Below are 25,594 nucleotides of genomic sequence, written 5' to 3'. Positions count from 1 at the left end.
GTGTCCCTGATATTCACCTGGGACACTGAGATGGAATTTCTGGCTCCTGGATTCAGCCTGGCCCAACCCCTGCTGTGGCTGGCATTTGAGGAGTGAACCAGTGGATGGAAGAACTGTTCCTCTACACATCTCTTCCTCTTGCTCTGTGACTCTTTCAAATCAATAAATAACACTTTTTTTAAAAAAACTTCTTGCATATCATAGAGTCTGTGGCTAATCCTTTAGGGAACTCTTCATCTCTACAATGATCCACAAATAGTCCTTAAACTTCTAATTTCATTTGGTTAATTTAACTACAATATATTTGCCAACAGAAATTCACTTGACTCATAATATCTCTTTTTACGTGAAAGGCAGACAGAGAAATATCTTCCATCCATTGATTCACTCACCAGATGCCTGTAATGTAGTAAACTGGGGCAACGTTGGATCAGGCCAAAGCCAGAAGCCAAAGCCACAAGCCCACAACTCAGTTTGGGTCTTCTACATGAGTGGCAAGGACCTGAGTGTTTGAGCCATAACAGTTGCCTCCCAGGAGGCACACCAGCAAGAAGGTGAAATTGAAAGTAGAGCTGGGATTTGAACGAGGCATTCTGATTTGGTATATGGACATCCCAAGCTGGATCTCAAATGATAGGCCAACCACCCACTCCTTGTAAAGTTTTTTAAGATTTTTTATTTATTTATTTGAGAGGTAGAGTTACAGACAGAGAGACAGAGAGAAAGGTCTGGTTCACTCCCTAAATGTCTGCAATGGCCAGAGCTGGAGCCAGGAGCCAGGAGCTTCTTTCAGGTCTCCCACAGGAATACAGGGGTTCAGAGATTCGCACCATCTTCTGCGGCTTTCACAGGCCATAGCAGAGACCTGGATTGGAAGAGGAGCAGCTGGAAAAAGAACTGGCACCTGTATGGGATGAGGGGGCTGCAGGCAGAGGCTTAGACTACTGCCCCCTGTTGTAATGTATTATGTGTAGCCACAAAGGGGAAAAAATGACAATCAGTTGTAAAAAAAAAAAAAAAGAAAAGGGAATTTTGATTGACTCCCTGAAACTCCAATGTTTATTACATTTTTAAAAATGCAATTTGTTGGAAATTTTAAATTGAAAACTCTTACTGTAAGAAAAAAATAACTAAGACCGACTCACCCTAGTGCTCTTCAAAAAGAGTATGTGGTACCACTTCATTTTTACTTAAAAATTATTTATTTAAAAAGCAGTTATGGAGAGAGAGAGAGAGAGAGAGAGAGAGAGAGAAATGTTTTCCATGCCTGGTCCACTCCCCAAATGCCTGCAATAGTGAGCAAGGGCCAGGCCAAAGCCAGCAGCCTGGAACTCCATCTGGCTCTGCCACATGGGTGGCAGGGGTCCAGGGACTGAGGCCATCTTCTGCTCCTTCCAAGGTGCGTTAACAGGGAGTTGTAACAGAACTGGAGCAGCTGGGACTTGAACTGGCTCTTCAATATGAAACTCAGAGTTGGGAGTGGCTTGACCCACTGTGTGACAATATTGGCCCCCATCTGGAAACTTTTGATCTATGTTTGAGACTACCCAAACTATGTCCCCTGAATTTAGTGCTAATGTATCCAGACATTTTCTAACGAGTGAGAAACAAAGGAAAAATCTGGTCTTTTTATCCTAGTTCATTAAAAATGTCATATGTGAAGAGTATTTCCCTAATAAGTTGCATTGGGCATAACAGTTGAGCTGTCCTGGTTCATGGGTAAAGCTACCTTAAAATGACTGTAACCTAAAGTCATGAATCTAGATTTTAGGAATTCTAAACACAACTATTTTGAGGCTAGAATTACTAGTATTGTTCAGATTTAAAAAAAATTTATTTAAGACAGCAAAAGAGAGAGAGAGAGAGAGAGAGAGAGAGATCCTGTATCTGTATCTGCTGGCTCATTCTCCAAATGACTGTGACAGTCAGGTCTAAGTAGGAAAACCTAGAGCCCTCCCTGCCAAAAACAGCTTCCAAGCCTTCTTGGTTTTTTAGGCATCAGAGACTTGTGACATTCAAGAGTCTACTGATTTGTAGAAAACTATGTCCAGTGTTGATGCCATAATCCACTACTATCCCTTCCCAAAGAGGGGCCCTTTCACAAGAGTTGTGGGCTGTATGAGTATCTGGGAGTAGAGTGGCAGAAAAGGAGAAAGAGAAATCTTTTTCAGAATCCTCATTGGAGATAACTGGTCAGTGGCAATCATCACACTCTATGTTGACGCCTGCTAACGTTCCTGAAAACACAGCTCAGAATGAATTCCTCATTCAGGTATGATAACCGGGATGCTTCATTCATCCTTCCACTCAGCATTGTGCACACAGTCATTACATTCTTCATATTGGGTGACTGTGACCCCTGGAGGGCAGCTCTCTGACCATCGCCATGGTCAGTGACACTCCACTTTCATCATCTTAAGGCTTTATCAGTTCTCCACTTTCCACTCAAAACCCCGAGAGTGTCTGTTTCTTGAGACATTTAACTAGTGAAGAAACAGAATCCAAGGACTTTCTACATAGTACACACTCATGGATTGCTTATGGTCTTGCAATAAAGTGCCGTTTTTAAAGGTACTGTGAGGAAAAATAAAGTGATGAGGGAGATATTATTGTAATTATTTTGAAATTCTACTTTCATGAGTAGGGTAGATTTAATAATCTTAAAGTTCCTTCAAAGTGCTAGAATTGCTGATTCTGCAAGTCTTGTTCTTATTATAGCCCTATTGGCTTCCCTTTTTCAAGTTAAAGATCCAACAGGCGTTTGGAGTGTGCTTGTGGCTTATAAAATCCAAAGATAGTGAGCAGTTGGAGGAAAGTGTACTAGCTATTAAGTAAAAAAGATTTCATTTAACATATTCTAGTGCATTTAGAGTAGCAAAAGGGGAACAAACAAATTATTGTGAGGGTCACAATGTGAGTATTTTCTTTTCTTTTCTTTTTTAATTTACTTGACAGGTAGAATTACAGATAATGAGAGAGAGACATAGAGAGAGACAGAGAAAGGTCTTCCTTCCGTTGGTTCACCCCCCAAATGGCCGATACCGCCGATCCAAAGCCAGGAGCCAGGCGCCTCCTCCTGGTCTCCCATGTGGGTGCAGGGCCAAGCACTTGGGCCATCCTCCACTACCTTCCGGACCACAGCAGAGAGCTGGACTGGAAGAGGAGCAACCGGGACTAAAACCCGGCGCCGCAGGCAGAGGATTAACCAAGTGAGCCACGGAACCGGCCCCCAACAACATGAATATTTTCGGGGTCAAGCCATGGACTAGATAGAGATAAAACTTTTGGAAATTTCTTTCCAATACTCCATGACACTAGATTTAATAGTCCTTGGGTGTACTGTTACAAGAAAGAACAGATTAGGTTGTGGATAAGTGTGATTGTAGGTTTCAAAATGAACTTCAATTCTAATGTGTACCATAGGATATTAGTAGATGATTGCAAAGAAATATAGAAGTTTCATATCCAGGATATTCCCAAAAATTCATAATATTCATTTTGTGTTGATGGTTTTCGCTGGAGTTGCAAATACTGAGCTTGAAATCAGTTGGGAAAAATCATGCTTCCAATATTCTCTTCAATTTGCTCCAGTGGCAATTTAGTCAAGCAACCTGCTTGGAAATAATCTATTTGCAAAACCTCGGCAGGGAAAAAAAAGCTGCCACATTATATAATTCACTGAACAGGTTTTGGCTCCCAATCCGCCAATCCATCTTAAATAGTGGCCAGTACCCTGAATCTAGCAATACATACGATCAAGCAATTTAGCGCACAAACAAGAAAGCCTCCGCAACTTGGCATCCCCGTGGACATTCATCTTTGAGAAAACCAAATGGATCCAACTTTTGCCAGAGTTTAATAGCAAAGCTGTCACGTTTTACACCAGCATCAAGCCTGGGAGAGAAGGGAAAGAGCAGACCGGAGGAGAAGGAGAAGGGAGGAGGTGGAACTGTTGACTGGACTGCTTTCAAAGTGGCTCCAGTTTCCAAGGGGAGGGGCCGGGATGCTGCACTTGGCCGGAGAGACGAAGTGGTTAAAAATTATTACTAGCAAGGGGCTGGACCCTCGGATGTAAGTATATAAGACCGCGCCTCCAGCGCAGAGCCGCTGCTGCTGCTCAAGGAGTCGGGACGAGGTGCACCGGCTCAGCCCCTCAATCGCTAGAGGCCAGGGAGGGAAGCGGAGGGGAACGGTGGGAGCCACGCCGGAGCTCCTGCTTCACCCCTGGCCCGGGCACAGGAGTCCCTTAACTCCCATCCTCTGGTCCTAGAGCGCCTCAGCGAAGTTGTGCGCGCTGTAACAGGGCACACTCGCGCGCGGCACCAGCGCGCCCAGAGGCGGGTCCGCACCGACAGCGATGCGTGCAGGGGGCCGGGCAGCGGGGCCGCGCCTGCAGAAGTAGGGCCCTGCGGAAAGCAGGGAGGGAGGCTGCAGGGTTAGAGTCGCAGGCTGAGCCGCAGACCGAGGCCGCCTTCCCCGTCACACGACACCTGCTGCTGCTGCCGCCCCGCGATGATCCGCGTGGTCTCGCTGCTGCTGGGCGCCGCGCTGCTCTGCGGCAACCGAGCCCTCGGCCGCCGGGTGGTGAGCGGTGAGTCAGGGGCCACTCGCCGGGCGGAGAAGCGCGATCCGGGACCGTGGGTGGGCCACGGGGCAGCCTGTCTTCGGGGCAGGCCCTCTAGGGATGGGAAACCTGTTCCGGGTAGGGAAACAGGGATAAAGGGAACTTACTCTTCCCAAACACCCATAGATAAAAGTTTGTTTTTGTTTGCTTGGTTTTTGTTTTTTGTTTGTTTGTTTTTTTGGTTTGTTTCCAGAATGCCTCCTTTGCGGCTGCGGTAAGAATGAACTCCACTTTTCTTCCTCTTCTTTTTTTCTTTCTTTCTTTCTTTCTTTTTTTTTTTTTTTTTGGAGAGTTGATCACAAGGCAGAGCTGGGCACCTGCAAAACTGATGGTGGGGTGGAGCGGAGGCAGATGGAGCCCAGAGACAGAAGGGGGGAGGGGGGCTGCAGAAATGCCACCCCCGTGTCGGTCTGGCCGGACTTCAGTCTCTGCTTTGTCGTCAGGAGGGTGATTCCTGAGAGCAGACCCGTTCTCTGTGGGTCGCTCACGCTTGCCTGGGAATACAGCCTTTGTTCTCTGCAGGTCTGGCAAAGAATAGGGAACCGCTCATTGGGCGAAGACGCCTTTCCTTTTCACACCTCTCTCCAGGTTGGGGACTTCTCAGAACACAGTCAGCTGGAATTGGGCTGTGGTGTGATTGGTGCACACAGTAGGTGCACAGTTGGATCTTATCAGTGTAGTGGAAGTGGATCAAAATTGGCACGCCTCCCAGTGTTTCCTGTAATTTTTCCTTTTCAACATCCACTGTTCTATTGTTAAGCAAGTATGCCTTCTAAGGATGTAGATTCTTTCACTTTTTAAAAATTTATATAAAGGGACAAATTTCATGTGTTTCATATATACAGTTTTAAGGGCATAACAATACTTCTCACCGTACTGTAGATTCTTAAATGGTGCTGAATCCGAAATGGCCTTACATGGGGGTTGAACCTAGCTACCATGCTTGACATCCCTTGCTGTACTCATTCAAGCAATCTCTGTTGCATCTATGTAGGTATATTTTTAAGAGCGAAAGACTTTTTTTTCTTTTTAACATAAAAGGCATCAGTAGTCCTTTTCACATCTGTACAACAGGTGTCACTGGATGCAGAGATAGAGGACAGATGACAGCAACTTAATTGTGAAGCCTGACCTTTAGAAACTGGCATATTAAGCTTAATTGTTACTGATCTTCCCCCGAGGAATTTGTGATGTTCTACATCTTCAGAATAGAATTCTTAAATGTGTGGTTGCTGGTCACCCTCCCCCAGCTTTTTTTCAGGATGTTACAAAAACTGTGACACTCAATGCCTTTCCTCTCTTTTTTGCTATGAAGAAAATTTCATTTTATAGATTTATCTGATTGTGTGAATTATATATCTGACTGCCTTTGTGTCTATCAGCTTTTGATGAAAATGAATGAACAGCAGAGACCATACTTTGAATATAAGGTACTTTTTAAAACAAACAGAAACATTTCATTGACTAAAAACCCTTTTAGTATATTCTTGTCTATATGCTTAAAATTTGCATGGAGAACCAGAGTATCTAAAGTAAGGCAGAACATAACAAATTATTGAAGAAAAGTTCATTTTGTGTTCTATTCATAATTTATTCCAAAGCTTTTGCTGTGTTTTCCTATAATGTATCGGCGTTTTGAAGATGGCATCTGGAAAATTTCTAACTAACTGAGCCTGATCTATTTGACTTATCATAAATTATGTTTACTTGATGTTAAGACACTTATTTAGTTTTGTTTTTCTTATGAATAATTTAATTGCTTTTGGCCATTAAATTTGTGATGAAATTTAGCATCTATAAATTGATTTGTGACTTTTATCCTTTGAAAAATAAGTTTTTTAAGATTTGTTTCAAGCTTGATGCCTGGGCACAGAGCAACTTAAAGCCTGGTATTTTTGTTTCTAACAAGAATGAAGTCTGCTTGATGGATGTTAAGTTTTGAATGGTACGTCAACTTTTTCATACCACTAGGGAGCATCTGTCAAATTTCTACTCAAGTGTTTGAGGACTGAAACAGTCTCTTTGGGAACCATTATTAGAAATATATCATGTGTAATACATTTTCTATTTGTTAACTTTTAATGAGACAGTTTGTGATTTCTGTGTTGTATTTTCAACTAATCACTTCTACCGCCCAATAGACACTTACAAAATAATTCTCCACAGAAATTCTATTTTCCTACTTTCTAATATTCAGTAAGATGTTTCCCAGTGCTTTTAATTTCATGACCTGTTTAAAAGTACAGAGCATTATATAGCAGAAATAGTTTTCAAGAAATAATATTTCAAACAACTTCATCATTGTAAACCAAGAGGTGATAATAAAGTATTAGTGTAGCTTAGTGGCCGTACTTATTTTGATGCATGAATATGCAAAAATATTTAACCATGATGATACCAATCAGAGTATTTACTGATTTATTATACTAAATCAGGAACTACTTTTAGGAGGTTAGACTTACACTGATTTCTTAGTACACATAGATGTCTAGAGAATATTTGTGACATTGTAGTCATCTAAGCTTATGAAGTGACTACTAGATAGTGACATTTTCAGGAAAAAGATGATATTTTACTCTTAAGAATATGGATAAATATCAAAAAAGGTGCAAAATTAAGGTCTCTAAGTTGGGAGCATATATTTGAAGAGCAAGTGATATTTTGAAATATTTTAAATGTGAAGTAATGTGTTTCCTTTTTCTCCCACTTTCTCTTTTTCTTATTAGTGCTCATGGCAGTAATTCCCCAGACTATTTATGCTGAAAAATGTCATTAAGCATATTTCATGGCACCTACAAATTTCTCCAGAATATTTTAATATGTATTAGTTAAACATTATACATTTTATTTAGGAGACTATGATTAAAATATCTAATTTTATTCTGCAAATATCATAAAATATGGCAGATTCATGGATGGTGGCCAGATTAATATAACAGTAAGGGAAATACAAGAAAAACTGCTGAACATATCCCAGTCTATGGAACTATTCCATGACATCATCAAAAACATAAAGTGATGACAGTGCAATTTCAAGGATGCAATTACTGTAAGTATCTCTTGGGCAAGAAAGGAACAAATTAATCTTATTACTAGTCATTAAGTAAACTACCCATTTATCATAACCATTATTCCTTAATGGATGTCATAATTTTATAGTTTTTTATAACTTTTCCTGAAGATGGAAATATCTATTACATTAAAGTTGGAAAAGTAGTAGCATTTATATAAAGTGATCTAAAGTGGAAGTTCAGCAGATGCTCTTACTAGTATGTTTTACTCTTTACAACTGCTTTCTATGGGAGCATTCCTATAGTTGGATACATATGTATAATTCTGAGGTGAGATTCTTTCCTTCTACTGCTTTAGCATATTAGTGATGCTTTAACACAGTACAACAACTTGACTTAAGTTATACTCTTTGTAATTGGAAAAATATTCAAACTGGGACTAGTTTATTTTATTTGAAATATGAAAGGGCTAGGTAAAAATTTCATGAGGGCATACATAGTCTGAAGATAAGAGATAGAAGGCATTCAAATATTAACTCTTATCTGATTATTCTGCAGCAGGAAGTCCAAAACCTACTTGAAAATAAGCTCTCAGTGCACAGCTCCTTGTATATATTAAACACTCAGTAATTAATAACTAATCAATACTAATGGTTATAATATGGGCAACAGGAATACCATATATATTAATCAATCCTTTTGTTTCTGAAGTATTTTGCTATTCTATTTTATTTGAGAATATGTGGAAACAACATTGAAATGTCAGTAAAGGCATAGATTGTAGAGCCAGACAACCCAAACCCTGGCTTTAGACGTGAGCTCTGCGAACTTGGTGAAATTATTTAACCTTTCTCTGCTGTCATCGTCTCATTTTAAAAATAGGATGAGAACATCTATATAATAGGGTTGCTTTGATAAGTCAACGGGTTCGAACACCATTGTGTAGGTTGTCTCCTGCATAGAGGTACCTGCTAAGAGGATAGGGGTGAGAGCTCAGCTTGGCAAGCCTCCTGTCCACAGCTAAGGCTTCCTAGAGGCAGAGGTAGATTTCTAGTTAAATGGAAGTATTTTGGCATCAATCACTAGAAGAGGCCATCTTTTTCTAATTAACCCAAAGGCATGTATTGTGCTAGCGCTTCTATAATATTGATAATATAGGATTATAATATGAGTCATAAGGAAAATTTTGTTACTTTCTTGACTGATCACTCAAACAGAAAATAAATAAAGAAAAATAAAGCAAAAACATAGATTCTTTTTATTAAGGGAAAAAAAAAACTTACAAAGACCTCAGGAATTTGGCCTTGCTTTTAGATAGTTGCCAAAAGCTTTTAAAGCTCTACCAATATTTACCTCCACAGGAATTTCCATAACTAAGTAAAAAGACAAAATCATCAATTTGTGGAAAATGGTAGCAGAATCTTAGCTTTGATGATGATAGGTATGTTTATTTTAGTATATCTAAATAAAAATGTGTGCATTTATATTTAGCTGGGTGTATATGGAGTATACGAAACTAATAGGAGTGAATATTTCTTTTTATGGTTCCATAAAAATTTAGTACAAAAAAACTTAAATATTCAAATACCTTTTATTTTGTAAATTGTATTTTTTAGAAGTAAGCATTTTAGTAAATTTTAGTAATGCCTAGACTGACATCTCAGGAATGAACTGAGAGCCCAGTCTGCGTTTGGACTAGAGAACTTATTGATTTTGGTATGTACCCTCTGTTTCTCCTCTCCGTTCCTTCTGGAATATGGTGCGGTGGAGGGTTTCTTGGGCATGAGTTTCCAATAATTCCCCCAAGAACTTCATAATGGACCGAATAATTCCTGTAGTGTAGGGCAGATGAGATTCCCCTGAGCTGTTCCCAGGGAGAGGGATGGAACTCAACCAGTCTATTGAACAATGACAGGACAAAAGTGGTCATATGTAAGTATTGGTTTGTTACTATATTTGTTTCCTCATTTAATTACACAAAAGACACCCAACAGGGTTATGGAACAAGAAAGAGACTTTTGGCATGTAAATGTTGATCTGTTCCCAAGGCTTCCTTTCTCATACAAAAATTCTATTTTTCTTAAAAATAAACCCCATTTTTTTTTTTTGGCTCTTTGTACACACATAGGCTAATGTCTATGTAGCTACTTAACACTCCTCTTCAAGAGAAGTAACCATAGTGTTATGGGGGTAACATGGATAAAGATCCATCTTCCGTGTTTTCTTTGAGCTGACACATAGGCATAGAGGTGCTTATGGGTTTGTCCATCCTGTGGTGTTTGGGAGTGGCCTAGGAAAAGATTGTCTTGTGTGGTCCACCAGGTTGGTCACGTCATTCAACAGGATAAGCTGCAAGCCCTGTGTCATGACCATCTGGAGCTGGGTGGCATGTATTCTGTTAGAGACAGAACAAATGAATGCATTAAAGACATATGTTCCAAAGAAAAGCAGTAGGAGTACAGGAGCTATAGGGCCAAGGAGAGAGAACAACTAGGATTTCCATAAACCAGTGCTGGGCCAGAAATTCCAATCCTGTTTGACCTGGTCCTGGAGTTGTCCAGCCTCATTCAAGAAATGCTGAATATGGTTTTGTACCTGTCTGGTTTGACCAAAAATCATTTCTTGGAGCACAGAATATAGTTGACCTTGGGCAGCAATTTGCATGTCTATGGTCTGCCTGCTTGGAAGGATTGGGTTTATCAACTCTAGAGCAGGGGCCCTAGGCAGTGTTTCACTGGGTGAAGGCTATGTTTTATTTTCTTTCCCAATGGAGGGGTCCCTGTTCTGGCTTGCTCTTGAAAGCCTAAGGGGGGCCGGTGGTGTGGCGTAGTGGGAAAAGACGCCGCCTGTGGTGCTGGCATCTCATATGGGCGCTGGTTCGAGACCCGGCTGCTCCACTTCCGATCCAGCTCTCTGCTATGGCCTGGGAAAGCAGTGGAAGATGGCTCAAGTCCTTGGGCCCCTGTACCTGCATGGGAGACCTGGAAGAAGCTCCTGATTCGGATCGGCGCAGCTCAACCATTGCAGCCAACTGGGGAGTGAACCATTGGATGGAAGACCTCTCTCTCTCTCTCTCTCTCTCTCTCTCTGACTCTCTGTGTAACTTTAACTTTCAAATAAATAAATCAGTCTTTCCAAAAAAAAAAAAAAAAGGAAGAAAGAAAGAAAGCCTAATATAGGATATAGGGGGCTTTGCTATTTCCCTGTGTCTATGGATCCATGACCTGTCAGTTAAGAGAAATGTCAGTGTCTTAAGGTCACAGAAAGCAGTAATTTACTGCATGCCTTGTATCCTCTATGGCACCAGTTAACACTTAAAATTTTTTTAGCTCCTGGTACACATCCAGAATATGTTAACAAAAATGGCACAAAGGTATTATCTCAAACTTCATTTTTCTCAGTATGTTTGTAAAATCTTGGGTGAAACGTCTTTTGTCTGTCATGTGGATAAGTCCACAATCAAAGGGAGTTTTCACGTGCATGATGACAGTAGTTTATAGTTGGTATAAATTAACTTTAGTACAGTAAAAATTATTCTGTGGTTTTGAGAATACTTACCTGTCATATAAAATGTTGATGAAATATTCTATCTGAATATAACATTTCAAAGAAAGAGACAGGGAAATTCTCCATGTGATCCCACAGAACGAGAAGGGGGTTAGTCCTAATTGTTCTCAAGGAAGATTAGCCTTACAGAGGTGGGAAAGTTGCTTCCAGAAGACATGCATTAATAGGACTTTTTCTGGGAATTAGGACAGCATTTGTTTCCCAGCTGTTAGAGTTCCACTGCTCTAGTAGCCAAATGGGATCAGCTGAAATGGCAGTGAAAGGTTCAATAGCTGATACTTCTGCTAATTTTCTGCAACATGGACAAAATTTTCACAATGAGATGGAATAAGTAGTAAAATATAATTAGATATAAAGAAAAAACTTCACAGTGTCAGCTTTAACTGATTCTACATAAACCATAAGAAATTGTGGAATGTAACTATGATTTCCTGAAAACTGCTTTGCTAGATCTGAACTGCTATTGACTTTTAAGTTCAAAATCCACAGACACAGCTACCATTCAATCAATATGCTTTGGAGCTAATGTATCTCTTACAGTTTGTAATTGGCTGCTGTCCTGAACTGCGAGACTCCCCCTGCTGTGCAGCATCACGGTCTCCATTCCCTTATCCAAGATCCATGGACAACTCTATTATGCACAGACAAAGAGAGATTGCCTGGCACAGAGAGTATAAAGCCTGGCTGGCAGACAGGACCACTGCAGTGTTATTTGTTAATTATGTTAAATATATTTCTGCCCATATATTTTTCTTTAATTATTATTATTATTTTTAATGATTTATTTTATTTATTTGAAAGGCAGAGTCACAGAGAGAAAGAGGGAGAGACATAAAGAGATCTAGCTGCTAGTTCACTCTCCAAATAACCACAATGGCCAGAGCTGGGCCAGTCCAAAGCCAGGAGACAAATGCTTCTCCCTTGCTTTCCCAGGTATATTAGCAGGGAGCTGGATGGGAAGCGGAGCAGCCAAGACTTGAACCGATGCCCATATGGGATGTTGGCACTGCAGGAAGCAGCTTATTTGCTATGCCACAGTACTAGCCCCAAATTATTATTTCTATGTGTACAGACTATGTGTAACATAGTGGTATTAGGATTGCATGCCTGATACTTGAATCTTCCTTATGAGTTTAAAGTTACATTTTAATTTTATATATGAGTTAATGCTCATCACTAATTTTGTTTCCTCCCCATGTATAAATCTGTGTTGTGTTTACTTTTTTAATGTATCAAAGATAATGAATTCTGGCATTTAATGAGTAAAAAGTATTTGCATGTAACAAAGCCAGCCCACATTCAGGGAACCCTGGGTATTATTGCTATACTAAAAGTTTGACTATTAGGTTTTATTCTTTTTAAAATTTGACATCTTGCAAACAATCTTGTTAGACAAATCTAACATTTCAAAAGTGCTGGAATCAAATCTTGAGTAAATTATCTTAGAGTGAACAATTGAGCAAATTGAAAACTCAAGGGAATGAAGTTAAGATATATTTGGAGACTTACAAAGATATGGAGAATGTAGTAAATGAAGATGAAAGAGAACTTGCTGCTAAATTGCAGGAATAAAAATATAGGCTGAATGACACTGTCAGAATATTAACAGGAATCACTATATTAAACATAATAATAAAACCTAATAATGTATTTGGATGATTTTTTTTAAAGATTTATTTATTTATTTGAAAGTCAGAGTTATACTGAGAGAAAAGAAGAGGCAGAGAGAGAGAGAGAGAGAGAGAGAGAGATCTTCCATCTGTTGGTTCACTCCTCAGTCGGCTGCAGTGGCCGGAGCTGCGCCAATCCAAAGCCAGGAGCCAGGAGCTTCCTCTGGGTCTCCTACATGAGTGCAGGGGCCCAAACACTTGGGCCATCTTCTACTGCTTTTCCAAGCTAAAGAAGAGAGCTGGATCAGAAGTGGAGTAGCCGAGTCTTGAACCGGCACCCATATGGGATGCTGGCACTTCAGGCCAGGGTGTTAACCTGCAGCACTTGCCCTTAGGATGAATTTGTAAAATATATTAACTGTATTACAGTCAGCCATTGGGGCTTCCATGATCATTTCTGAAAGATTATTCATTTTCAGACTAATTTGTCCTTCTGAAGTCTCTTTAACTCCTTTCTGTAGTCATTCATACTAACATGTTGTTATTCATTAACAATGATGTTGGGCAGTCTTGATCTGTTCATAATTTTCAGTGTGTTGCTTCTGGGTCCAGAACACAGAGACAGAGGGACTGGCATTCTCCCATTGCTGAAGCTGCTACTTTATCAGTCGGTTCTTCTGAACTTGTGTCAGGCTTTTTAATGTCTATCACTCAAACACTGCTGTGAGGTTAATGGCCTTTCACAGACATCGGCTCCTCTCTGCCTGTAGGCATCCTAGGTCATTCATTGCCGATTGTAAGAGGAAAAGTATGTGATGCACTAGCTCGGTGTTATGCACAGTACGTAAAGGGACAAAGATTGAATATTCATTTATATTTATTTATTTACTTAAATGATTAAGTACAACAACACCTCCAATTCCCCACTACTGATAACTTTTCTTGACAGGCTGCAAAGAAGTTTTGTAGTAGAAAAGGCCTTTGAAACCTAATAAGAATAATGCAGATGGGCAGGCACTGCGGCTCACTAGGCTAATCCTCCACCTTGAGGCACTGGCACACCGGGTTCTAGTCCCGGTCGGGGTGCCGGATTCTGTCCCGGTTGCCCCTCTTCCAGGCCAGCTCTCTGCTGTGGCCCGGGAGTGCAGTGGAGGATGGCCCAAGTGCTTGGGCCCTGCACCCCATGGGAGTGCCTTTGGATCAGTGCGGTGCGCCGGCCGTGGCGGCCATTGGAGGGTGAACCAATGGAAAAAAGAAGACCTTTCTCTCAGTCTCTCTCTCACTGTCCACTCTGCTTGTAAAAAAAAAAACAAAAGAATAATGCGGATGAACTCTAAGAAAGCATAACTTTGTCTAAATTTCTTGGCATAAAGTAATTTGAGTTTATGTAAAATGTTTGACATTTTGTTTTCCAAGGCCAAATTTAAGGTAAAGTCAGTGTGACTAAGAGAGTAGTGGAGACTGTGGACAGCAGTTTGGGGAAAAGGAATCCATGGCAGAGTTGTTTTGCTTTGGTTTTTATGGGATTTTGTTGTGTGTGTGTGTGTGTGTGAGTGTGTGAGTGAGTGTGTTTAATTTGAGAGAGATGAAGAGTCAGACAGACACAGAGAGAACTCCTGTCTACTGGTTCACCTTCCAAATGCTGGAAATGACTCAGGATGGGTCAGGCTGAAGTCAGAAGTTGGAAAGTCAATCTAGATCTCCCATGTAGGTATAGGGACCTAACCACTTGAGATATTACCTGATGCCTCTCAGGGTCTATATCAGCAGGAAGCTGAAATTGTGATCAGAGATGGTACTGAAACTCAGGTATGCTGTTTGGGGATGTGGGCATCTTAACCAGCATCTTAATAGCTGGGGCAAATGCATGCCCCATGGCAGTTTTTAAAGTTGAGACCGGAAATCAAAGTTGAACAAAGGAAAAAAAAATTGATGAAAACCAACACAGAAAACCAACATAGGACCATTCCAGAGCTTGTTTCTATGTTGTCCACCTCGTTGGGGCTGAAATAGGGTAAACAATGAAACAACATGAATTTCATCAATGATAGAATTAACTTACTCCTGTACACTGTAATATAACTTTAAATAGATGGATTTGTGGTAACCTAATATTATCATGCAACTTTGCAGTCATGCTACTATAAATAGAAAAATTAATTTACTTCATTGTAGGGGTATGTGGAATTCAGTTGTCAAATTTTAACCAAACTCATTGCCTGTGCATTTAAGATTTCACAGATGTTGGAGTAGATGGAAATTAGTGATATATTAACAGTGAAGTTTGACAAAAAGGTGATATGTTATTAAGAGCTCTTAAGGGCCGGCGCCGCGGCTCACTAGGCTAATCCTCCGCCTGCAGCGCCAGCACACCAGGTTCTAGTCCCGGTCAGGGCGCCGGATTCTGTCCTGGTTGCCCCTCTTCCAGGCCAGCTCTCTGCTGTGGCTGGGGAAGGCAGTGGAGGATGGCCCAAGTACTTGGGCCCTGCACCGCATGGGAGACCAGGAGAAGCACCTGGCTCCTGCCATCGGATCAGCGCGGTGCGCCGGCCGTAGCGCACGGGCCGTGGTGACCATTGGAGGGTGAACCAACGGCAAAAGGAAGACCTTTTTCTCTGTCTCTCTCTCACTGTCCACTCTGCCTGTCAAAAAAAAAAAGCTCTTAAGAATCATAATAAGCTTTGATTGTTCTGTATATCTTTAACCATTTACTTACAATATATGTAGTGACTTTTAAAGTCAGTATTTACCAGGCTAGGTGGTTAAATTGTGCACTGTAATTTAAAAGGGCTTTAAGATACCAGTATAAATTAAAAAAAATACATTTTAAATATCCCTTAAGATTCTGAATATTCTTTTTACTTATTCATTAATATAAGATATTTGTTCTCAGTCTCCCCCCCGCCCCCCACAGGCAGAGTTAGACAGTGAGAGAGAGAGAGACAGAGAGAAAGGTCTTCATTTTTTCCGTTGGTTCACCCCCAAAATGGCCGCTTATGGCTGGTGTGCTGTGCCAGTCCGAAGCCAGGAGCCAGGTGCTTCCTCCTGGTCTCCCATGCGGTGCCATCCTCCACTGCCTCCACTGGGACAGAATCCAGTGCCCTGTCCAGGACTAGAACCCGGGGTGCCAGCGCCGCAGGCAGAGGATTAGCCTAGTGAGCTGTGGTGCCAGCCTGTTCTCAATCTTTATTCCTAAAAAAATACAATAGGACCATGGTTTGTTAAGATTAGCTATTGGAGGCCGGCGCCGCGGCTCACTAGGCTAATCCTCCACCTTGCGGCGCCGGCACACCCGGTTCTAGTCCCGGTCGGGGCTCCAGATTCTGTCCCGGTTGCCCCTCTTCCAGGCCAGCTCTCTGCTGTGGCCCGGGAGTGCAGTGGAGGATGGCCCAAGTCCTTGGGCCCTGCACCCCATGGGAGACCAGGAGAAGTACCTGGCTCCTGCCATCGGATCAGTGCGGTGCACCTGCCGCAGCGTGCCGACCGCGGCGGCCATTGGAGGGTGAACCAACGGCAAAAGGAAGACCTTTCTCTCTGTCTCTCTCTCTCACTGTCCACTCTGTCAAAAAAAATAAATAAAAAAAAAAAAGATTAGCTATTGGAAAAGATAACTTTAATTAGTTTGGATTTAAATTTAATGGAATTGTGAATGCGAATAGGCTTACAAAATGCAACATTATTGCTTTCAAACACATAAAGGAACTAACTTTAGTCTAATAGAGCATTTTAGCTAAATTTGAAGAAAGGATTATTATTTAGTATGAGTTCAACATATAAATAGAAAAATAATTTGATGTTAACTTTGTTAAAGATTTCTCAGCTTACCTGTTTTGAGCTAAACATTTAACTGTCTTTTTTTTTTTTTAAAGATTTATTTATTTATTTGAGAGGTAGAGTTACAGACAGTGAAAGGCAGAGACAGAGAGAAAGATCTTCCATCTGCTAGTTACTCCCCAGATGGCCGCAAATGGCTGGAGCTGAGCCAATTCGAAGCCAGGAGCCAGAAGCTTCTTCTGGGTCTCCCACGTGGGTGCAGGGGCCAAAGCACTTGGGCACCTTCCACTGCTTTCCCAGGCCATAGCAGAGAGCTGGATCAGAGGAGGAGCAGCCAGAACTCAGATAGGCGCTCATATGGGATTCCGGTGCCACATGCGGAGGCTTAGCCCACTGTGTCACAGTGCCGGCCCCTTAACTGTCTTTGAAAGACAAGTTTTGTCAAATTTCAGCCTACCCTGATTTCCATTCAAATTATCAGAAATACACAAAATTAGTTATTGATGAGATTTCATGAATTCCTTTATTTCATGATATATTCATTCCCTCTGGTTTCTAAACTATCAGATTTCTATTCATATTTAAAATGAATTTCTTTTTTCAATATTTTACCCATTCAGTTACAATTTGAGAAAATTTATTTGGAATTTATGAATTATCCAAGATATTTCTGTAAAATAAAAGATGACATTGGTCTAGGAATTGGAGTTCACACACAATATATCCAACAAAATAGAAAATACCCAAGGGGCCGGCGCTGTGGCTCAGTGAGTTAACACACTGGCCTTAGGCACCAGCATCACATATGGGTGCCAGTTTGAGACCCGGCTGCTCCACTTCCCATCCAGCTCTCTGCAGTGGCCTAGGAAAGCAGCAGAAGATGGCCCAGGTCCTTGGGCGCCTGCACCCTTGTGGGAGACCCAGAGGAAGCTCCTGGCTCCTGGCTTCGAATTGGTGCAGCTCCAGCTGTTGTAGCCAATTGGGGAGTGAACCAGCGGATGGAAGACCTCTCTCTGCCTCTCCTCTCTCTGCTGTGTGACTCTGACTTCCAAATAAATAAATATATTTAAAAAAAAAAGAAAAAGAAAATACCCAAAGAACTGGCAAGGGGATTTTTCAAAGAAAATGAGTGCTACAAAAATCTACCCAGTCACCTCTAACATAAAGTTATGCTAATCAATTATTTATTTTTATAGTAATCCTCTTTTTTTTAAAAAAAATATTTATCTATTTATTTGAAAGTCAGAGTTAGGGAGAGAGGAGAAGGGAGGAAAGGGGAAGGGAGGGGAGGGGAGGGGAGGGGAGGGGAGAGGAGGAGAGGAGAGGAGAGGAGAGGAGAGGAGAGGAGATGAGAGGAGAGGAGAGGAGAGGAGAGGAGAGGAGGAGAGAGGTCTTCCAGCCACTGGTTCCCCAATTGACTGCAGTGGCCGGAGCTGAGCCAATCCAAAGCCAGGACCCAGGAGCTTCTTCCTGGTCTCCCACATAGGTGCAGGGTTCCAAGGATTTGGACCATCTTCTACTGCTTTCCCAGGACACAGCAGAGAGCTGCATCAGAAGTGGAGCAGCTGGGACTATAACTGGTGTCCATATGGGATGCCAAAACCGCAGGTGGCGGCCTTACCCGCTATGCCACAGCACTGACCCCTATAGTTACCTTCTTTCTACCTTTTCTCAATTTTTAGTTTGAATGAATTTGCTGTCCAACATACACAATAAAATCAAATGTTTACACCAAACTTTGCATCTTATTCAGAATACCTAATGCAATTTTTTTTAAACATAGTTTATTTATTTGAAAGACAGAGTGACAGAGAGAGGGAGAGACAGGGAGAGAAACAGATCTTTCATCTACTGCTTCGCTCCTTACATGGCTGCAACATCTGAGGCTTGGCTAGGGTAAAGGAGCCAGGACCTCCAAATTGGGCTGTTACTCAGGTGCTGGGGCTCCAAATACTTGGGTCACTTCTGCTGCTTTCCCAAGGGCATTAGCAGGGTGCTGGTTTGGACATGGAGCACCTGGGACTTGAACTGACACTGTAATATGGGATGCTGGTGTCAGATGCAGCAGCTTAACCCACTGTGACATAATGCAGGCCCAAACATTGTTTTTGTTTCACTTTACTTATTTTTAATACTTACATTACTTTATGAGTTATAATTCTTATTTCATCACTTTGACCTTTTAGTCACTTTCCAATATATACCTGAAATTCCTTTAATATGACTTGCTCTGATAATGGGTTTATAAAAGCGAAGCCATGAAAATGCTTACTTGTATTAACAAATATTTCCTTGAAATACTGTGTTTGAAGGTTTTATGTTCTAAGCTTACCAGGAATTCAATTTGCTTTTACAAATATGCTAGAAAATAAGCTTTATAAAATGATTTAGTGAAAGAAGTATTCTTGATAGTATGTTTTCTATTTCTATTGGTCTTTTTTTAAATATTTTACTTATTTGAGAGGTACAGTTGCAGAGAGAGGGAGAAACAGAGAGAAAAGTCTTCCATCTGCTGGTTCACTCCCCCAAATGGCCACAACAGCCTGATCTGGGCTGATCTGAAGCCAGGAGCCAGGAGCTTCTTCCGGATCGCCCACATGAGTGCAGGAGCCCAAGGACTTGGGCCATCTTCTGCTGCTTTCCCAGGGCATAAGCAGAGAGCTGTTCAGAAGAGGAGCAGCTGGGTCACGAACTGGCACCAACGTGGAATGCCGGCACCAGAGGCAGAGGCTTATCCTACAACGCCATAGCACCAGCGCCTCTATTGGTCCTTTCATTTTGATTATCAGCAGCATTATGAAAACAGCTCAGTAATCCATATATGGGCTTTTTTTTTTTTTTCAGGTCAAAAGGTGTGTTTTGCTGACTTGAAGCATCCCTGTTACAAAATGGCCTACTTCCATGAGCTGTCCAGCCGCGTGAGCTTTCAGGAAGCCCGCCTGGCTTGTGAGAGTGAGGGAGGCGTCCTCCTCAGCCTCGAGAATGCGGCAGAACAGCAGTTGATGGAGAGCATGCTGCAAAACTTGACAAAGCCCGGGACAGGGATCTCTGATGGTGACTTCTGGATAGGTCTTTGGAGAAATGGAGATGGACAGACCTCTGGTGCCTGCCCCGATCTCTACCGGTGGTCTGATGGAAGCAGTTCCCAGTACCGGTGAGTCTCACTCCCGTGGAGTTCAGTGGTGCTCCGCAGGTCTCCAAAGTGTAGGAGGAGGGTTCTGGTACCTGTGGAGGATGTTAGGAAACTGGCGCAGTTTTAGCCAGGTTGCCGCATGGCCCAGCTACCTGAGCCAGGCTCCACCCCCATCCTAATGGGATTCGCTGCTCCTGCTTCCCTGCCCACCCTCAGGCAAAGTTTTAAAAGGGCCTGTTCCTGAACACCTGCTCTCTTGACTCTTCTCTCTCGGTTCCTCTCTCTAGCCTCCTCCTCTGGTCTCTTGGCTCTTGGTTCTTCTCTCTTGGCTCTGCTCTCCTCTCTCCTCTGCTCTATCTTCTCTCCTTACTAGCTCCTCTCCTCTCTGTTTCTCTCTTATATTCTCTTTCTCTCTTTTTCCTTCGCTGCCCCTTCACTCTGGGCTGTAGGGTGTTCCCCAATAAACCCTTTCCCTTACTCCGGTGTTTGGTGTGTTTTGTGATGGCTAACAATATATAGCAGAGGATATCGAAGTAGAACAAGCAGAACCACTCAGGAGGCATGACTTGAAGTGTGCCTGTTGCTCTCTGGTTGTAGAAACTGGTATACCGATGAACCTTCCTGTGGAAGTGAAAAGTGTGTTGTGATGTATCATCAACCAACTGCCAATCCTGGTCTTGGGGGCCCCTACCTTTACCAGTGGAATGACGACAGGTGCAACATGAAACACAATTACATCTGCAAATATGAGCCAGGTAAGGTACAGTGTACAGTAGATTCAGTAACTTGTATATGTTAGATTTTCTCTTTAAGCTTTGCTATATTTGGCTCTTTCTGTTTTTCTGCTTTGAAATATGGAATTATCTTGAATCACGTCATGTCAGGGTACTGAAGCACATCATGTGTTATACAGAAAACTGCCAAAGAACCAAATAGAAGGGTGTCAAGAGAAACATCTGAAGAGGTGTTCCTAGAGAAAATACTCATTTCTAAGATTAAAGTTAAATTCTCTTTTTTTGTAAACATATTTTTGAACAATAAATATGTGTTTTCAAAATTTTTAAATGTTTCCTATAATGTGTGGGATGTAGGTAGAAGTCACCAAAGCACCCATAGGTAAACACAGATGAGCAACAGTTCTTTGAATGAGTTCTCATGAAAATAAGCAGCTTTCTCTTGGAACATTAGCTTATCACTTCATGGCATAATACTTGGCATGCGGTCTTCAGTGAAAATCAGAAAGATTATAGCTCATTCCACCATAATGAACACAAATATGTGACACTTTCTCCCCATGACTCCCATTATTTGAAATAATGCCCCTCACTGAGCTTTCTTTTGAAATCCCCAACTTCTTGTCCTATGGAAAAATGGGAGGATTACATTGATCTGAACCATGCAAGGCTGTTTTTCTATTGTAAACAGTAAATCTGAATTACTTTGAAAAGGGCAGCTCAAGAGAATTGACATTTGACAGAGAGATAAATCTAAGCCCCATAAACTCATATTTTTAAAAATCACTTGAAAAGTCATATACTTAGGCTTTGAATTTTTTCCTGTTTCCCCCCTCCTCAGTGTTTGAAAGTATTGGTTTAACTCATCTGCAGGGCAGTCTGCTTGACCTCATTATATGTGTTCCTGGAAGACAATTAAAATCAAGTACTTCTGCTCCCATTATTCTCTTGAAATTACATGATTCCTTTTCCCCTAAGACTGTAAAGCACAAGGATTATTTGGATTAGACTTAGCCTTCTGTTATGTTTGTACTGCTCTTGAGTATATTAGCCAAGTTTTTATATCCCTTTTGAGTTTATTCTTTACCCCCCTTGGTTGCTAAACCCATCATTTTATTCTCCTGGAAGCCTTTGAAAACCATCTGTTACACAATTATGTTCTTTCTCCATTTTTCTCTTGGAAAAATATCAAGATGAGATTATCTGATATTTTAAGCTATCAATGAAGCAAATAATGTGTAATATTTTCACTAGATTTTGGTAGAGTGGGTGTTTAGTGCAGTAGTAAGATGTCTATGTTTCATGATCGAGTGTTTGCGTTTGATTTTTGGCTCTGCATCCTGACTCCAGCTTCCCACTAATGCAGATCCTGACACCTCCAGTAGCTGGATGCCTGCCACACCCAGAGGAGACCTAGATTGTGTTCTCAGTTCTGGACTCTAGCCATGGCCCAGTCACACACACACACATACACACACTCCCTTCCTTTCTCTCTTTTCTGTCTCTCTGCTTCTCAAATAATTACAAAAAGCAATAATACATTTCCCTCTTCTTTCTTTTGAGCTTTTAGATAAATTGCTCCATTATTTAGGATAGTATTAACCTTAAAATCGTCTTAGCTGGTGCCGCGGCTCATTAGGATAATCCTCCGCCTTGCGGCGCCAGCACACAAGGTTCTAGTCCCGGTCGGGGTGCCGGATTCTGTCCCAGTTGCCCCTCTTCCAGGCCAGTTCTCTGCTGTGGCCAGGGAGTGCAGTGGAGGATGGCCCAAGTGCTTGGGCCCTGCACCCCATGGGAGACCAGGATAAGTACTTGGCTCCTGCCATCGGATCAGCGCGGTGCACCGGCCGCGTTGGCCATTGGAGGGTGAACCAACGGCAAAGGAAGACCTTTCTCTCTGTCTCTCTCTCTCACTGTCCACTCTGCCTGTCAAAAAAAAAATCGTCTGTACTTGTTTTGTGTTACTAATCTAGATTTTTATTGCTCATGTAAGAGCATTTGAAATGTAAAGTGATCGCTGTTAACTATAAAAATGGGAATAAGAGAGGGAAGAGATGTGCAATTCGGGACATGCTCAAGCTGACTTACCTCAAACAGTAGAGTTAGAAACATACCAGGGGATTCGAATTCAATCCCATCGAGGTGGCATGTACCAATGCCATCTCACTAGTCCCAGTGATCAATTTCTGTTCACAATTGATCGTAATGATAGGACTAAGAACCAAAGGGATCACATAAACAAGAATAGTGTCTGCAAATACTAGCTGATAGAATAAAAAAGGGAGAGAATGATCCCACATGGGAAGTGAGATACACAGCAGACCCATAGAATGGCAAATGTCCTAACAGCACTCAGGCCTCATAATCAGCCCTTAAGGCATGCGGATCCGGCTGAAATGCCCATGAGAGTATTTCAGGCATGGAAAACCAAGACACTCTGGGGAAAAAAAAAAAAAAAAACCTAAATGAAAGATCTCTGTGAGTGAGATCCCAGTGGAAAGAATGGGTCATCAAAGAAGGAGGTACCTTTCTCTGAAGGGAGGAGAGAACTTTCACTTTGACCATGGCCTTGTCTAAAAATTATCAGAGTCAGTGAACTCAGGGGGCTTCCATAGCCTTGGCAGCTCATGACAAGAGCCTAGGGTGATTACTGAGGCCAGAAACAAGAGTGTCAATTTGTTAAGTCAACAACAGGAGTCACTGTGCACTTACTCCTCATGTAGGATCTTTGTCCTTAGTGTGCTGTACATTGAGATTGAATGCTAGAACTAGTACTCAAACAGTATTTTTCACTTTATGTTTCTGTGTGGGAGCAAACTGTTGAAATCTTTACTTAATGTATGCTAAACTGATCTTCTGTATATAAAGATAATCGAAAATGAATCTTGATGTGAATGGAAGGGGAGAGGGAGTGGGAAAGGGGAGGGTTGAGGGTTGGAGGGACGTTATTGGGGGGAAGCCATTGTAATCAATATTCTGTACTTTGGAAATTTATATTCATTAAATAAAAGTTAAAAAAAAAGAAATGTAAAATACTTTTTCCTTGTCTTAAGTATTTTACCCAAATCTACAAATAATGTATATTCATTAAAAGATTCTTTTATGTATTGTATAAGCACATATGAAGGATTTTTGTTTATAATTTTTTCTTTCTTTTCATATTTCTATTTTTTTAGATTTTATTTAGGGTATACAAATTTCATTTATTTCATATATGCAGATTGAGGAACATAATAGATCTTTTACAAAGATCTATTTTCATTTTGCTTTATACTCATAAGATTAGCTCTACACTAATTAAGACTTCAACAAATAGTATGAAGAAAAGAAAACAAAAACACCCTCAACAGTCTAGATAAGGGCTATAAACAGTCATTGCATCTCAAAATGTGATTTCACTCTTATACATTACTTTTTAGGTACTCTCTTAATTGCCACAGATTAGGGAAAATGTGGTATTTGTCTTTTATGACTGGTTTATTTCACTAAGTATAATGCTTTCCAGTTGCATCCATTTTGACGCAAAAGATAGAATTTCATATTTTTTTACTGCTGAATAGTATTCTATAATGTATGTATACATAGTTTCATGTGCAGGTTTATAGCTTTTTTTAATAGTGTTATCAGGATTTTATTCTTCATTTTACTCATTAACATTTTTATCTTTATTTTGTAGTTGGTCAATGTTCTTTGAACATAGTGTCTGGTTTGTGAAGGATATTCATTTGATTAAATCCCTTGGCTACACATTCAGTATTTGATTTTTAATTTAAAAAATTGATTTAATTTGTTTGAAAGACAAAATGACAGAAAGCAGCAAAGACATAAAGATTTTCCACCTGTTGGTTCACTCCCAAATGTCCACAACAGCTAGGTCTGGGCCAGGACAAAGCCAGAAGTCAGGAATTCCATCTGAGTCTTCCACGTAGGTGCAGGGGTCCAAGTACTTGAGCCATCCTCTGTTGCTTTCCTGGCACATTAGCAGGGAACTGGATCAGAAGTGGAGCAGCTGGGGCTCAAACCAGAGATCTGATACAGGATCTGACATTGTAGCTAGTGGCTTAATCCACTGATTCACAATGCAGGCTCTGATTTTTAAATTTTGTTGTTTAAATTTTCTATTATTTGTAAGGCAGAGAGAGAATACTCGCATGTGGAGGTTGACTCCCTAAGTGCCTGCAATGGGGCAGGGCTGGGCCTAGGGCCAGAGCAAGGAGCTGCAAACTCAAAATAGGTCTCACATGAGAAGCAGGTATCCAACTACTTGAACCTTCACCAGTTGCCCCCCAGAGTCTGTGCTGGCAGGAAATTGGAATCAGGAGCCAGAAATGATAATCGACCCCAGGTGCTATAATGTAGGAAGCAAGAATCTTAACTAGCATCTTAACCACTGTGTCAAAATTATGCCCCAGGGCTTGATCTCCTAGTAGTGAGAGGATTGGAGGACTAAGGAATGTATCTACTTAAAATATATAAATAATCAATAAATGATTGATTACTTTGAACTTTATCTCCCATTTTACTATTATAATATAATTTTTAAATAAGGTTTATTTATTTATTTGAAAGTCAGAGTTACACAGAGAGAGAAGAAGAGGCAGAGAGAGAAAGAGAGGGAGAGAGAGAGAGAGGGAGGAAGGGAGGGAGGTCTTCCATCTGCTGGTTCACCCCCCAAATGACCACAATGGCCAGAGATGTGCCGGTCCGAAGCCAGGAGCAAAAAGCTTCCTCTAGGTCTTCCCATGCAGGTGCGGAGCCCAAGGACTTGGGCCATCTTCCACTGCTTTCCCAGGCTATAGCAGAGAGCTGGATCAGAAGTGGAGCATCTGGGACTAGAACTGGTGCCCATATGGGATGCCAGTACTACAGGTGGTGTCTTTACTTGCTATGCCACAGAAGCGGCCTCATATAATGTAATTTTAACTTTGTATCCTCTTTCTGCTTTTACATACCATCTAAAAACCTGGCTAATGACATGCAGTAGGTAAAAAAGTTAACATAACTAAGCAGAAACTGAATATCTATTTTTAAGCTTACTTACTCTCCTACTTTTTTATTGGTCTGTGAACTGTATATCTATTCTTTGGGTCTACCAGTGTCTGAATCTAGTTTTCATATGAAAATTGCCTTATGTACTTCTT

The 25,594-nt window shown here is 41.3% G+C and overlaps 1 protein-coding gene across 4 annotated transcripts in view; it reads left to right on the top strand.

The window, feature by feature from the left end:
- The window catches only part of CHODL (chondrolectin), a 55,278-nt gene that overhangs the window by 15,656 nt on the left and 14,028 nt on the right, over nucleotides 1-25,594 (top strand). The window contains exons 1-3 of one of the 4 annotated variants that reach the window (XM_070071914.1): nucleotides 3,118-4,591; nucleotides 19,431-19,740; nucleotides 20,317-20,474. In XM_070071914.1, coding sequence (XP_069928015.1) covers nucleotides 4,513-4,591; nucleotides 19,431-19,740; nucleotides 20,317-20,474 — 547 coding nt within the window. In that variant the 5' untranslated portion in view covers nucleotides 3,118-4,512. Of the gene's footprint in view, nucleotides 1-3,117; nucleotides 4,592-19,430; nucleotides 19,741-20,316; nucleotides 20,475-25,594 lie in introns of those variants that run through there. The other 3 variants (XR_011387758.1, XM_051819193.2, XM_051819192.2) reach the window with 3 other exon arrangements.

Source organism: Oryctolagus cuniculus, chromosome 4 (genome assembly GCF_964237555.1).
Source record: "Oryctolagus cuniculus chromosome 4, mOryCun1.1, whole genome shotgun sequence".
Classification (NCBI taxonomy): domain Eukaryota; kingdom Metazoa; phylum Chordata; class Mammalia; order Lagomorpha; family Leporidae; genus Oryctolagus; species Oryctolagus cuniculus.
Note: the sequence above shows the minus strand (reverse complement) of the source record. Positions and strands in the feature narration are given on the sequence as shown.